This window comes from Phanerochaete carnosa, assembly GCF_000300595.1.
Source record: "Phanerochaete carnosa HHB-10118-sp unplaced genomic scaffold PHACAscaffold_2, whole genome shotgun sequence".
NCBI classification, from domain to species: domain Eukaryota; kingdom Fungi; phylum Basidiomycota; class Agaricomycetes; order Polyporales; family Phanerochaetaceae; genus Phanerochaete; species Phanerochaete carnosa.
The window spans coordinates 3,167,673-3,182,257 of record NW_006767629.1 but is presented as its reverse complement, the minus strand read 5'-3'; the positions used below and the strand labels follow the sequence as shown (position 1 = coordinate 3,182,257).

General features: G+C 56.2%; 4 protein-coding genes and 1 non-coding gene across 5 annotated transcripts; 2 read left to right on the top strand and 3 right to left on the bottom strand.

The window, feature by feature from the left end:
- Positions 1-27: 27 nt before the first annotated feature.
- PHACADRAFT_192137 (uncharacterized protein) lies at positions 28-2,501 on the top strand (the record flags this gene model as incomplete). Its single annotated transcript, XM_007392255.1, has 5 exons — positions 28-1,413; positions 1,464-1,646; positions 1,700-2,044; positions 2,100-2,351; positions 2,409-2,501. 5 exons carry the CDS (start codon positions 28-30, stop codon positions 2,499-2,501), a joined length of 2,259 nt encoding a protein of 752 aa, XP_007392317.1.
- Positions 2,395-9,339, bottom strand: PHACADRAFT_181728 (uncharacterized protein; the record flags this gene model as incomplete). Its single annotated transcript, XM_007392254.1, has 11 exons — positions 2,395-2,920; positions 2,979-4,126; positions 4,187-6,519; positions 6,574-6,737; positions 6,809-7,133; positions 7,174-7,368; positions 7,427-7,817; positions 7,877-8,056; positions 8,107-8,464; positions 8,523-8,723; positions 8,788-9,339. The coding sequence occupies 11 exons, from the start codon at positions 9,337-9,339 to the stop codon at positions 2,846-2,848; spliced, it is 5,922 nt and encodes a 1,973-aa protein (XP_007392316.1). The 3' UTR covers positions 2,395-2,845.
- Positions 9,340-10,996: 1,657 nt separating this feature from the next.
- On the top strand, positions 10,997-11,081 carry PHACADRAFT_t32. The gene has a single exon. It is a non-coding gene; the product is annotated as a tRNA-Arg (tRNA).
- Positions 11,082-11,457: 376 nt separating this feature from the next.
- PHACADRAFT_250469 (uncharacterized protein) lies at positions 11,458-12,833 on the bottom strand. The gene is made up of 4 exons (XM_007392253.1): positions 12,553-12,833; positions 12,328-12,491; positions 12,106-12,256; positions 11,458-12,048 (listed from the first exon to the last, which is right to left on the bottom strand). The coding sequence occupies exons 2-4, from the start codon at positions 12,376-12,378 to the stop codon at positions 11,501-11,503; spliced, it is 750 nt and encodes a 249-aa protein (XP_007392315.1). The 5' UTR covers positions 12,379-12,491; positions 12,553-12,833; the 3' UTR covers positions 11,458-11,500.
- Positions 12,834-13,003: 170 nt separating this feature from the next.
- Positions 13,004-14,390, bottom strand: PHACADRAFT_250466 (uncharacterized protein). The gene is made up of 6 exons (XM_007392252.1): positions 14,350-14,390; positions 14,254-14,291; positions 14,126-14,192; positions 13,760-14,066; positions 13,358-13,701; positions 13,004-13,304 (listed from the first exon to the last, which is right to left on the bottom strand). Exons 3-6 carry the CDS (start codon positions 14,190-14,192, stop codon positions 13,255-13,257), a joined length of 768 nt encoding a protein of 255 aa, XP_007392314.1. The 5' UTR covers positions 14,254-14,291; positions 14,350-14,390; the 3' UTR covers positions 13,004-13,254.
- Between the last annotated feature and the right edge of the window lie 195 nt (positions 14,391-14,585).

Sequence of the window (14,585 nt, the reverse complement as noted above, 5' to 3'; positions counted from 1 at the left end):
GCATCGACGCTCTAAGCCATCCCAGCCATGGCTTCTCCCCCGGACAATTCCTCTGTCCTTTCTGGCACCCTCTCGTCATCCCCTAAGACAATCCGAGGCAATTCTGAGCATTCGCACTCGCCTGTGCGAACTCGAAATAGTGCTGCCGATGACGACCTCATCCCGCGAGCACGGATGTCGCCGACCTTGAACCGGTCATTCAACTTCAACGACCCAGATGTCAGAGAACGGCAGCGTGCAATGGATGCTGACATGGCCATGCACCTCTCGCGAGCACGAAGCAACACCATCGGTGTGTCGCCCTCAGCCATCACTCCCCCGCCCATCCCACGACCATCAGGGGAGCGCGAGGATACCATCTTCTCCGCGCTTTCGAGGCAGGAAGAGCAAGACCTGACACTGGCCAAAGGCGTGGCGCACGTTCATGGCGAGCAAGATGAAGCGCCAGACACCTTCCAGCACACAGGTCCAGGGCCGGAGACGCAGCTAAACCATCTTAGTGCCGGCCATGAACCATCTCTACTCGTTTCGATTGTCGGACCGGAGCGCGAGCAGGATGACACGGGAGGTCTGCCCATGTATCAGGCGAGTACTCTTACAGAGCAGCAGCAGTACGACTTTTCGCTCCTCGAGTCGTATGCGCGTGAGGAGAAAACTCGCCTAGGCATTCACTCTCCTACATCCCCGAGTCCGCCAGAAGGCCCGCTGTCCAGCAGTCAGACGACAGCCAGCACCGTCCTGCAGCAAGATGGCTCGAACGGCATTGGGGACTTCGCCATGCCCATGCCTGCTCCCAGAGCACGGCAGCGCAAACTCAGCCAAAGCAAACCCGGCCCACGCCGTGCAAAAATGGCACTTTTTGAGCACAACGCAGGCGGACCACCACCCGCTTTGAGCTATCGACCGTCACTTAGCGGTGGAGGTCAGATTCTCAGCGCCGTTCCCTCCTATGACAACCTTCCCGCCACCAATGCGCCCGACTTCGGAAGGCAGCATACCGGCGGCTCGGGTCACGATAGACCATATCGCTTCTCATTCTACTCGAATGCTCTGTCAGCCACAATCCACGCGCGGAGCCTCAGCGAGCTGCCTGCAGAAGACCAGACGTTCGAGGACTTGTTCACAGGCCTGAATAACTCGGAAATTCGCCCGGAAGGAGGGAATATCTCGCGGCCTGGAACCAGCATGGGTTTCCATGGAAATGGTGTGTCGCATAGACCGGGAGGCGTCATGTCACCGAATCCTTCATCGCATCCCCCTGTACATCCATCTGGGCTTTCAAAAATGGCGGGTAACGAGTTACGAAATCGGACGAATACCATGAATGGACCAGGGATGTCGAATGTGGATGGGAACACGTGGTGGTTGGATGTACAATCACCGACAGATGAGGAGATGAAGCTGCTCAGCAAGGTCCGTCAGACAATTTCGCCGTGTGAGTGCGCACTGACGGTGCTTAATAGGTATTTAGCATACATCCGCTGACCACTGAAGATATTCAGATGGAGGAAACTCGCGAGAAGATTGAGCTCTTCAGGAATTACTACTTCGTATGTTTCCGCAGTTTTGAGCAAGACAACCTCAGTCCGACATATCTCGAACCGTTGAATATGTACATCATCGTCTTCAGGGAAGGCATTCTCTCAGTATGTCACCCATCACTCTCCTCTTATCTGACTATTGTGACGTTGTTTTCTAGTTTCACTTCCGTCCAACGCCTCACCCCCAGAATGTCCGCCGCCGCATCAAGCAGCTTAAGGACTACATCAGCGTGACATCCGACTGGATATCCTATGCCCTCATCGATGATATCACGGATGCCTTCGGTCCGCTCATTCAGGGAATCGAGTATGAGGTCGACAGTATTGACGAGCTCGTGCTGATCCTCAAAGAGGCGGAGCAGAGCGACATGTTACGGAGGATAGGGACCTGCCGCAAGAAGGTCATGGGTCTTCTGCGACTAATGGGCAACAAAGCGGACGTCGTGAAGGGCCTTGCGAAGCGGTGTAATGAAAATTGGCGCGTCGCGCCAACGTCGGACATCGTTAGCTACTTCCAGTTCCTCTGCTTTCTTACGAGCTGAATGTATCGTTTGTCAGGGACTCTACCTCTCGGATATCCAAGATCACCTGATTACGATGACGCAGAACCTGAATCATTACGAGAAGATCTTGTCGCGGTCGCACAGCAACTACCTCGCCCAGATCTCGATCGAGATGACGGACGCCAACAACCAGATCAACGATGTCTTGTCGAAGCTGACTGCGCTCGGTACGGTGCTCATTCCCATGAACTTGGTGACCGGTCTCTGGGGAATGAACGTGCATGTGCCCGGTCAGGATGACATGACGGTGCGTTCACTTAGCAAGCTCCGTTTTCACTGACGTAGCTGATCATGGTTTCGGTAGTCATATATATGGTTCGGTTCTATTGTCGGCGTCCTCGCCGCATTTGCAGTAATTGCGGGATGGGGTACATACAAGCTCATGATCGGACGGTAGTCCTTGTCAATCGCATATCTGGTTTTCTCGCATCTTATAGGACGGTTACATTCGGTAGACACCAACTCAATACCTTGGACAAACACGCAGAGCATCTAATCCATCTAGTTCATAATTTATATCCATCGCAGTTTTTTTGTCTCCCCGGGGCTGCCTGCATTGAAACGATATTTCGCACGAATATTATACGATACACAATAACACCGAAGAGAGCAATGAGCGACAAGAAAAGCGGAATCGATACACGAAGGACGAGGAAAACCATACACGAATATTGCGGAATATAAAATGGAAACAGAGGAGCAGAATAAGAAGTGTTGAGCAACAGACCACTATTCGTATCTTTATGGGCCACGCCTGTCCGTCGGTGACCGCGGTGGAGGACCAACGACATATCGGTCAAACGCACTACGACCCATCTGTTCTCATGTTAGTAAACGTGGTGTTCACAGAATGATCAAGCAACCTAACACGCACCGAATGTCTCGGAATCTGCATCTGATCTATCTGTGGGAACATCTGCGGGAGCGACTGGATCTGAGGCATACCGTGCGGCGAGACATGCGAGGGTATCGCCTGCCGGACCTGTTGAGGTGGAGGCGCAGGCGGCTGTTGTTGCTGCCGTGGCGGAGACAGCACGACGTCGTTCGGCGTCGGGGAGAGCATCATCGCGAGCGACGGAGACAAACCCTGGCTCGGGCGGCTGGACTGCATCGGCGGGGTCTGCATCGGCTGGACTGGCGAATGCATGGCGCCGTTGTGAATTGCCTGGTGCAGAGGGGCTGGTATCGGTGGCGACACATGCATCGATTGCATGGGGGCCGCATGGACGGGCTGGTGTACCTGCGGCGCTGCTTGCGGTGGCGGAGCACGGACGCTAGGCATAGATGGGGGTATATGTGATGAGCCGCTTGAGTGCATAAGGGGAGGATGTATGGGCTGAGGTGGGTGCGTGGGGGTGTGCGTCACAGGGGACTGAGTTGTCCCATGGCTCACTGGGGCTTGCATACTGGTCATAGGGGATTGCATGGTCGGACGTCGCTTAGGAGAGGGCTGTTGCATAGTTGGAGATGGTATGGAGACCGACAAATTGCCTCCCGGGCTTTCGTCAGGATGTTTGCGCTTCCTCGACGCCAGCGGCGGGGAGTTCAACGGCGAGCCCGCCTCCGGTGGGTGGCTACGGGCTGTTGGAGGAGGCGCAGTCGCCGCAGCATTGCTCCATCGACTTGAGCCACCACCTCTGCCACCGGCAGACCAAGGAGGTGGGGGCGGAACACTGTGAGGACCTCCACTCGCAGTGCGCTCGTACGGGACCGGTGGCGACGGCGGGCGCTGTGATACCGTAGAACTCGACGCGCCGCCACGTGAGGGAGCTCGATGGTGTGGAGAGCTACCATTCTGGTAGGGTGGATGTGACGAGACTGGTGTTCCAGCATTTCGTCCAGGCACGGTAATACCATTCGTCGGCGGTCCTGCAATGCTGTCCGGCTGTCCGGGTGTGAACCGTATGAGTTCGACGAACAAGGTCTGCGTGTATGGAGGGGGAAGCTTCATGTAGATGATCTCCTTGCTGAACGTGTCGAGCATCTCCTTGGTGTCGACGTATGCGTCCGGATCTTGGTTCTCTGCGCGGGAAGAAACTACTAAGTGCCGGTCTAAACTTCAAAAGGCAGTGTGATACATACCGTGATGCTTGACGCGAACTTCTGAATATGGATATGTTCGGTTCTTGCGCAGGCAGCAGAGCGGGCACATGAACCTGTTGTTGCCTCCTGGCGTGGGATCAACTGGGAAGAAGACACAGCCACCATGGTATGTCTTGTTGCAGACCTCGCATTCGACTGTCGGATAGTTAAGCAGATACGCCGTCCTGCCTCTGCAGATGCATCGCGTGCCGTCGACCCAATCCTTGTCGATGTCCTGTCCGAACGTAAACTTCGGCCGCCTACGCTTCTTCATGCGCACAGGCGCGGGCTGACCAGCGAGCACACGATGGAGGCCCGCGAGGTCGAGCCCATAAGACGTCTCCGGATTCGGGCTGACAGCGAACTGTATCTTGTACAGTTTGCGCATGAAGTGGCGTACCTGGGGGATGTAGTCGGCGCGCTGATTGCCCGGCTGGCCGACGTACGCGAGGAACTGACCGATGACGCCGACGAGCCGCTCGACGCGGTGGACGATGATCTCGAGCTGCTTCCAGTCCTCAGAGTAGTTCTTAGTTATCTCGGGCGCGTGCATCATCATCGTTGGCAGATAACAGAAGTGCCAGCTACGCTCCTTGCGGATAGTGCCGTTCCAGTGTTGGTGGTCGCAGAAGGGACACGAGCCGCCGTTCGCGGCGCAGACACCGTGGAAACGCGCGAAGCAGTGGTCACATTGCACTGCGTCAGATGTCTGGCCAGGTGCCGGCGGGCGAACGGGGTTGGTGCAGATACAAGTGAAATACTCGTCCTGCGGCGGTTGGTCGTCCTCTGGACGTGTCGACTCGACAACGTCATCGAGAATAGCCTTGCCATGCGGCGCCATATGCGAGCGGCAGAACCAAGGAAGACCCTCGAGCCAGCGGAAATGAAGTGTCAGCTGCTTGTCGAGGCGCTCGAAGTTCGGCAGCGTAAAGATACTGAGATGCTCCTTTGCGTAATTCTTCCACCGACGCATCGTCTGGAAGAGGTCGTTTTCTTCCGTGTGCTGATAGCGGTTCTTGAGCACCGCGTCGCATCGCGTCTCCAAATCGACCGCAAAATCGACCGTACGCCGCATGTCGCGCACGACGGGAATATCGAACTCCTTCTCGGCACGGGCCACCATCTTGACGACCTCCTGCACGCGCGGCTTCTGCATCGCCGGCTCGCCCGACAGCCACGTTGTGATCTGTCGCTCGATGTCGCGACCACGCATGCTCGTCTGCTTGAGCATCTCGAGTAGATTGGGGTCGATGGGCACACCGACCGGGATCTTGGCCGCCTCCTCGAGCTCCTGGAGCGCACGATGCGGCTTGTCCAGGACCGCCTTGACGCGATCTTCCCAGGCAGTACCCAAGCGCAGCTTGTTCTCAAGGCTCTTCATGTGTCGATTATCTGCAGGCAGTGCGCACGCACGCGCACGGTTGATGTACCGGCGAACGTCCTCGAGTGTGAACTGCTCGTGGTTCTCCTGGTCGAGCTCCTTGAGCAGCTGCTCGCGGAACACGATCTTCTCTATTTCAGTCAGTTCGTCGACCTGCACGTTCAACGTGTTGCCCTTGGTCATGAGTTCCTCGCAGTCGCGGATAAATGCGTCGCGGTCGCGCGTGTGCGAGACCGTCTCGAGGAGCTGCCGCGCCTTCAACTTAGTGTCTTCGGCGTCCTTGGCCAACTGCTGGAGCTGTGCGATCTCGGGTGAGTCGAAGCCGAGGTCCCGGACCTCGCGCAGGAGGGCGTAGAGATCGGCAAGCGAGCGGTCAGGCTTGTCCAGTACGTCATCGAGACTCGACGAGCCGTCGCGCTTGCCGCGGACCTTGCGAGAAAGGTGCTTGCGATTGGGCTTGCGCACGAGGAACGAGTTCGCTGCGTCGACCCACTCATTGGCCCGAGTCACACACTTGCGAAGATGGTGAAGCTGCTTAAGTGGGTAGCTGATACGATCGCCTTCAGCTAGCAATGCCCGCATCGTGCGTAGAGATGGACGTGCGCTCTCATTGAGGAGCGTCTCGAACTTGGCCTCCCAACCCCCAGGGATGCCCGCGCGCTCAGCGACAGCGTACTGGGTGTCCTGGAGATAAGAGTCGCTGAAGCGCTTGCGGAGCACCTGGCTCGTCTTTGGGCACTTGCATAGCTTGTCTGCGTGGTCGATGCAAACAACCTTGGCTGTGCAGCTGCAGGCAATCTGCGAGAGGTAACAGAAGCATTTGCAAATCTTGCACTGGTACTGTTCTTCTGGGCGGTCAAACTCCTCGAGTATCTCGCCTATGTCCATAGCGCGTGCGCGCTGGCGGGCGCTCAGCTCGCGCTCAACCATCTCCTGCAAACTGTCATTGAGCCTACAAATTTCCTAGTCAGCGCTGACTCTGCATGGTATGCATAGGGTGGCCTACCAAATGGCGGTTTTGATAGCCTGAGACTGTTGCGTGATGGAGATGATCAGCTCGTCATGAGAGAATACGGGATGCTTCCGGTGTTCTTGGTAGCGCTTCACGCAACCCAGGCCGAGCGAGAGCCAATCCGGAAGCGCGAAATTGACAGCTTCGTTGAAGTTGAACTGAGAGGAGCATCAGTCAAATGCGAACTTTCCACTCCGTCGGCGTGGGAGTCTGTGCAGCGTGCACTTACTCCGTGATTGAATCCCGCATGGTACGCCTTGGGGAAGGTGACCACGAACTCGCCCGCGCGCTGATTGCAGGCATACACCTCTACCCCGGCTTCCCTGAGCCGCTCCGGGTTCATGAGAGTGACGAGCTGGAAGAGCAGGTCGGGCTGTGCTTCGAAGAGATCAGGGGCTTCCTTCCGGATGGCTGCTTCGAATTTCTCCGCGTCATCTCCTGGGATACTATACCACGTCTTTGTCTCGCCCCAGTGCACTGCGAACAATAAGCTGTCAGCTCCCGGAGCAAAGGCAAAAGAGCTCACTATAGTTGATGCTATACGTGTAGTGATCCTATATATGCGCCGTAAGTCAACGTGGCGCATACACACACAATCGATTACCCGCCTCATTGTGCCAACAGAAGGTTGAGAAGACCATGCCGACGTATGTCCAAGGCACAGTCATGCCAGAAATATCTGATTTGATATAGCGGAGTAGGGACTCAGGAAGAATGGGGATATTGTTCAGATTCCACGGGTCTTTGGAGTAAGTATTCAGCGGATAGGTCTCTGAAGTCGGCATTGCGCTGATAACGAGCCTCCGTTAGCCACCCGCGCAATGAATACATTTTACGAGTGACTCACCTGCCATGCGTGGTCGAGTGGACATCAGCACCATATTCCACTTCGACAGTCTCGTTGGGCGACTGAACAAGTCTCCAGAACTCGCGTTCGACGTCCGTCTCCGAGACAACGACGTCTCCAAAGCGGTTGACCGCAGGGTCTGGCGCATTCGAGCGGTAGTTGGAATCGTTGTCGTAGATACGCTCGCGATCGCCATCAGAGTCAGATGGCGGGTGGGACGTGAACCAGAGCTTGCGGAACTCGAGGTCGCGCGCCTGGAAGCTCGACAAACTGTGTTCCTCGCCTTCATCGAACCCGAAGTCGCCACCAGTACCGAACAGACAAGTGTGGCAGAACCACTGGCCCCTCGGAATAGTCTGGAGCGGGGGATCGAGACAGAATGTGTGGAAGCCTGTTCAGCGTCGTTAGGCACCGCATATAGTGAGGTAACAGGGCAAGTGAGGCACAGACCACAATCGCAGCCATCGCACAAGAGCATCTCCTCGCCTCGGTCCTTCTTCTGGCACACCTCGCAGTGAGGCTTCGAGGTACTTAGTGCCCACCTCACGATAGGAGAATCGGAGTAGCGCACCTCAGTGGGGGTTTGGCGGTCGCCGTCACCGTTTGTGGCCGGCGCCCGCTGACGAAGTGCTATGGAAAGGATTAGACGACTATAACTAGCGGATAGTGAAGTAGCTTACGTGTCGGCTGGTCCTGTGTCTGACGTGCGCTGCGCCGCAGACGAGTATCGGACTCATCAGGCAAGTCGGACAAGTCACTGGACGAGGTGGAGAGGGGGCTCGGCGGTGGGCTGTCGTTGTCGCGCTCGACGCTCGAACGAGCGGTCTTCCCCGCGGTCTGAATGTTCATGTGCGTCTTCAGATTCGGATCGTGCTGTTTGGTGGGAGACAGATTCGGCGAGTTGCGCACATGGTCGCAGAAGTGCTCGTAGGGCAGGATGACGCGGGCGTACGAGTTCTTCAATTGAGTCGCTAGTCCGGGCACGCCGCCATATCCTAATAGCCGACCGAGATCTGTCCACTTCCTATTCTTTGTCACCTGATAGGGGCGATACAAAGTTAGCGGCAAAACGGGAAGAGGCGAGACGAATACACACCTGCTCGTACCCCCCCAGTCTGTGAACCTCCTTGCGCAGCAACCAGAGATCCAGCGGCTTGTGGTTGATCGTAGGCACCGACACCCGCGGGTTACCCTGTTGCTTATGGAAACGGTAGAGCTGCTCCAAAAAATTGACTTTGGCGCGGGATGAGGCTTCGATGGAGTTTAAACGTTGAAGGCGTGTCTTGAAGCGAAAGTTCTGTGGCGCAGAGGCCGTTAGAATGAACATTGCATGGGTATATGAAGAGAAGGTGATGGCTTACCTCTGTATCAGTCACAAATGGCATGGACCATCCCAGAGGCGGGATGATCTTGCACATACCGTAGCTCTTTGCATTCTCAGCGATGGACTTGACATATGCCATGGGGTCCTTGAACTGTTCTGGAGTTGGCCTAAATGTAGGGCAATCGGTGAGGCCAAAAGGGCGCTCCTTGGGCTTGGATGGTGCATTGCGAGGGTTGGGCATCTTGACGGTGGGCAGTTCGAGGGAAGGTGAAACTGCAATCGGAGGGCCGTCTCTGAGTATGACCCTGACCCCCGCCTCGTCACTCAATACGCGTTCATTGGATTCCTCCTGGGACGCGACGGCCGAGAGGGCCGCAATGGCGTCGGTCTTGGACTTGCGGGGAGCACGCTTTGACTCGGTGCCGACGGGCTTCGTGCTGTCTTTTTTGGCTGCGTTGGCGGAAGGCTCGAGCTGCTCGAGGGGGATCGCGCCCTCGACGGCAATGTCGAGACAGGACGTGAACGTAGCCGCGGCTGATCGGCCAGAAAACTCGGCGGGCGACTGCTGGAGGTGAGGGCTGTCGGACATTGCTCGCGATGGGCCCCTCCGCGCAGGAGTGCTACGGCTCGGCGGGGAGCCTCGCTGGGGAGATCCCGCGTGCATGTGTGGATGAAGCAGAGGAGCAGGCAGGAGGGACACCGGGACCTGCAACGCCCTTCGTTTGTGCTGGTTGGGCCTCCGCACCAGGACGTGTGAAATTCACCAACGCCGCGGACCTTCAATTCTGGCGCCCGCGCTAGTCCCCCATCTCGCCGAGTCTCAATTGCGTGTTGTCTCCAGACGGCCGTTGTTGTCCTGCGCGTTCTCGCCAGCTTCAGCTCTGTCTCGCCATCGCGTCGCCGTCTCTGTGTGCCCGAGTTGTTTTGTTTTGTTCAGCGACGACCGGCCTCGACGACGCGACCCTTATCACTGCCTCTCACGCATGGGCCAACGGCACCAGCTGGCCATAGAGACTTGGCCGGGTCAGATTTGCCTTTTGCGACCCTGAGGACATTGCCGAAAAGGCATCGGTCGTTTTTAAAGATCTCCATCAACGATCAACCCCCTGCCAGGCGACATACAGAAACCAGTCCTCTTCTTGCGCGGCGCATCCAGTCGCCTCCGTCGGATTGGCTTTGTTTTGCTTCGCAAACACACTGAAACAGTCGCTGTAATCGGCTGTGCCAGCGATCTGCTCCCGCTCCGCCCCGCCAAGGCGCCTTATCCTCCTCCCTGTCGCCCAGGGGCCGCAGCACCATGCTGCTCGCGGAATCTGCATTGCACGCCGCGTGCCACTTACGGAACCCATTCTGCAGACTAGGGTGCTTCTCACCAGGACAGATTCAGTGCACGAGCAACCTTTGTTAGCTGCAAACAGCTCAGTCCTCCCACGCCAATTTCATGAGCTCGAAGAAGCAGGTGCGATCACATAATCGATTGTCAAAGGCGTTCCAGCGGAGTCTTTCTCCATTGGTAAAAATGTCTCATCACTCGCTTCTTCGGCCTAGACATTTGTTCCTCATGAAGAGTAAAACCGCGTCGCCACGTCGTGGGCCGTGCTGCGCCACAATGCTCACGACGCAAACTGGTCGTCTTTCCTGATTTTTCTCATCGTCCAGTCAGCATTAAACACGTCACAGCGCTGCATGTTCTCAACGCTTCCATGCGCTTCTACCGCAGGCGGAGCTTCTGTATGACTGCAATGTACGCAGGCCCCACAGAGCAATGCGCTTCGTCGAAGCCCGCGCCTTGAAGCACGTTTTTGTGAGCCACCTTGCTTGCCAAGGTATGCTTATCGCTCTGACCGTAAGTTAGCGGGACATGAACGAGCCATCGGCTCTTGGTTGGCTAAGTGAGTGGAGTATCGCAATTAACTCGTCGTCGTTCACATGATCGTCCCTCTTGCGCATAGATGGCGCTCGTTCATTTCCTCCCCGCGGAGGCCTCGCCGCGAGGTCCTCACCGGTCAGACCCGGCTAATATTTCACAAAGCTACCGGTCTTCGTTCCAATAGTCGCAGGTTAGGCCCTATTTTGCTCATTGATGGAGCAATCTTACCACAAAGTGCCAGAACATCTGTGACAACAGACGATAGTATGGGGCGGCGACGCCATTTCTTGCCCCGCGGCAAATCTTCCTGTTTCAGTGAAGCTCATTGGGGCGAATGGCTAGGTAATCAAGTATCGATAAAGTAGACCTTAACCAAGTCCCCGTAGTTTAATGGTTATGACGTCAGACTTCTACGATTACGTACCATCTGAAGGCTGTGGGTTCGAGTCCCACCGGGGATGCATTTTTTTTGCTGTCTTGAGACACTACAGGGTCATAACCCACGCTCGGGAGTCCGGGACTCAAGCTCAAGAGTCACAACGGAGCAATATTCCGTCTCTTGAAGAGCGTAGTGCTGGGCTGTTGACACACGGTGCGTAGGTCTTTTTAACCCATTTGAGTCCCCGTGGTACACTTCCCACGGGTTGAACAGCACCCGCCGAGGCTCATAAACTCGAGTCCCACTGGAGTTGTTTAGTTGTAACTTCCTGATTGACAGCCGAAAAGACTGCTTTTCAACTAGTACGCAGTCTGCACAGAGCTTGCCATCTAGATGTAACAGTATCCATAATCTTCATCTTGTCTGCATTCATTCCTCTGATGGTGTCATATCCACTTCGTATCATGTCATTCATTACACGTCGTATATGCGGGGTGCTCTTCACGAGGATCCCAACGCCATAAGTATCATCAACAGGCACGTCCCAAGACACGCGCTCGTAAACGCTCCGATGCTGACTGGCACCGCCACCCAGGCGAATATCAAGATTCCGAGCAGTGCGAGCACAAAGCCGACGACGGACATCGCGACCGCGGCCGTGTGGCATCCCGAGAGGAGGCGCACCGGAGGCTCGACAGCGCCGTCTGCAGTGCTCCACACGCGGAAGCAGGAGAACGGGCGGACCTGGTGTATGAAGACACGCCCCTCGACCTGTGTGCAGGCATTTGACAGACCCTGGAAGACCTGCAGGAACTCCGCCTGTGCCATCTCCGACGCCTGCAGGAAGGGCGAGCTGAATCCCGTATGATGGTGCTCGGAGCCGCTGGAGCGCGTGTGTGATAGTGTCGGAGGCGCAGACTCCAGCTGACTGGCTGTAGGCTTCTCGGTAGTCGGCACGGATGTAGGTGGGGCGGTGGGGTGCATGTGACCACGGGCGTCGATGAGCTTGAAGCGTATGAGAACAAAGGATCCGATAAAGGATACGACGGCTATATGTGTCATATTTGCTCGTGAACAGCTTCCTCTTCGATGAATGACGCACTTACCTGCGCACACATGGAAGACGAGTGCGCCTGCCAAGCTTGCGTTCATGGCTTGGACGGCACTCGACCAGTCTGCGGGTTTGAGCTCGTTAACGTGCATTAAGTTGGTCGTAAAGGAAAGCAGAGTTCCGTCAATGCCGGCAAAGAATGATGTCTGCATCGCGCAATGTACGATGGCACTGGTCAGCGGCCGTGCTCCGCGACACGGGCTATGTGCGCACTCACAAGAACGCTAACCAGCTGCAGCCGGTCCAGCCACAGCTGCACGACGTTCATGACTGCCTTCCGTGCGGCGTCTTCCTCGTCTCCGATAGTTGCAGATATAGCAGCAGACGTGGCGAGCTTCTGCTGAAGCCTTTCACGCCTGGCGCTACCCATGGCCAAGGAACCTGGATCCGGCATTCATCAGCGCGCTCTGCAGAAGCGCAGAAGCACGGTGGACCCACTCACTCATATTCGGCAACGCTGGGCTGCAGCGACGCTGCTGGTCCTTGGAATGAAGGGGAGGAGAGTACAGCGCACATCCGCGACGTCTGCCAGGCTTTAAGAGCTCCAGCTGCGGTGCTGGGAAGGCTAACTCAGGGAACCTAAAACATGATGTCCGACTCGGTTGACTTCGCGAGATTTCATTGATCTCAGAACGCCACCTGGCGTTCTTCGAAGCCTTGGCACCACTCGCGCGGTCGAATTGCAGGAGCTCCCCACAATAATTCCGGCCTCCAGTTACCCAAGGGAGCAATGCCGCAGCAGACAGTTTGACCAAACAACCCCGAAGTGAAGACGAGGCGAGGGTGTAAACGTCGGGACCATAGTCGGAGCGCTGTGGGTCAAGTACCCGAGAACTTTGCACCGCACCTACCATGGTGCACGGCATGTCTCAACGACGGGTTTCAAGGATGTTCTGATGTTTGTTTGTTCACGAATCCCCTTGTACGACAAAGCCAGCCCTAAACTATCAAGTATAAACTCAACAGAGAACGGCGCGGACGACAAGGCGGAGAATCGGCCCGAAGAAATATGCGGTCGTTACGGATGCGATATGATACGAGATGCGGGAGAATGCAGATGATTACTATGAGAAAGAGACGAAAGTGACAACCGACAGCGTCCTCCGGTTCACCACGAACCGCTCAGGCAGAGACAAAGAAGCACTTAAGCCTCATTGTCGGCCTCATCCGAGGGCTTCTCATCAGCGGGCTTATCTGCGGATCATCATGAGTTCCTAACCTCGATACGTCACTGAACAAACACAAACCAGAGTCCTGCATGTCTGAAGTCCAGAGCGTCAGGTTGTCGCGGAGGAGTTGCATGATGAGGGTTGAATCCTTGTAGCTCTCCTCCGATAGTGTGTCAAGCTCAGCGATCGCATCGTCAAACGCCTGCTTCGCCAAGTGACACGCACGGTCGGGGCTGTTGAGGATCTCGTAGTAGAAGACGGAGAAGTTGAGAGCGAGGCCCAAACGGATAGGGTGTGTTGGCGGGAGCTCAGTCACAGCGACGTCGGACGCAGCCTTATAAGCCTCGAGAGACTTGTCGGCGCTCTCCTTACGCTTGTCGCCGGTCGCGAACTCGGCAAGGTAGCGGTGGTAGTCACCCATCCTGTGAAACACGGCCATCAGCCCATCATCCTTGCCATCAGAAAATCAAGAAGACGAACATCTTGTGGTAAAACACCTTCGACTCGCCGGATGCCGCAGAGGGGATGAGGTGCTTCTCGAGGACGTCGAGGATATCCTCGCAAATCTTCGCGAGCTCGCTCTCAATCTTCTCCCGGTAACCCTTGATCATAGCAACCTGTGCCTCATTGCCCTTCGACTCCTCCTTCTGCTCAATGGAGGAGACAATTCGCCATGATGCACGGCGGGCACCAATGACGTTCTTGTATGCAACGGAAAGAAGGTTGCGCTCCTCAACGGTGAGCTCCTGGTCGGACGAAGCAACGCGCTTCATATTCTCAACCATCTCTGGTGACGTGTGATGGTTGTCAGCTTACTGCTCGCAACGACACGTACAAGCTACTTACCCTCGTACCGCTCAGCCTGCTCAGCAAGCTTGGCAAGGTAGACAGAGTCTTCACGCGACTGGGACATCTGTGAAGTACACGGCATCATTAAAGGCGCGTTAATAGGAGGACGATACGCGTCAACGAACCTTGGTGTAGCTAGGTGAACGAGGTTGGTTAGAGAAGGCTGAGGGGGTAGTGAGCTCGATGTCGGGGACGGTGGCAACAGTGACGCGCGCACTCACGGGCAGTGGTTGTGGGGGAGGAGAGCTGATGGTGGTGGTTGTTGAAAAGGTTGGATTTGGGAGAATAAATGAGGAAACCAAATCTTGAGCTGGGCAGAGGGTTATCGCGTGGGCAGAGGGCTGGTCACGTGCAGGCATTCCCACGCCAGCGGTATCCGCTTCTTTGTCGCTACGGTAGCGCCCGTTTCCACTAACTTGAGCGGCAATCCCGTTCGCTTGTCTCAAGCCGGAATCCT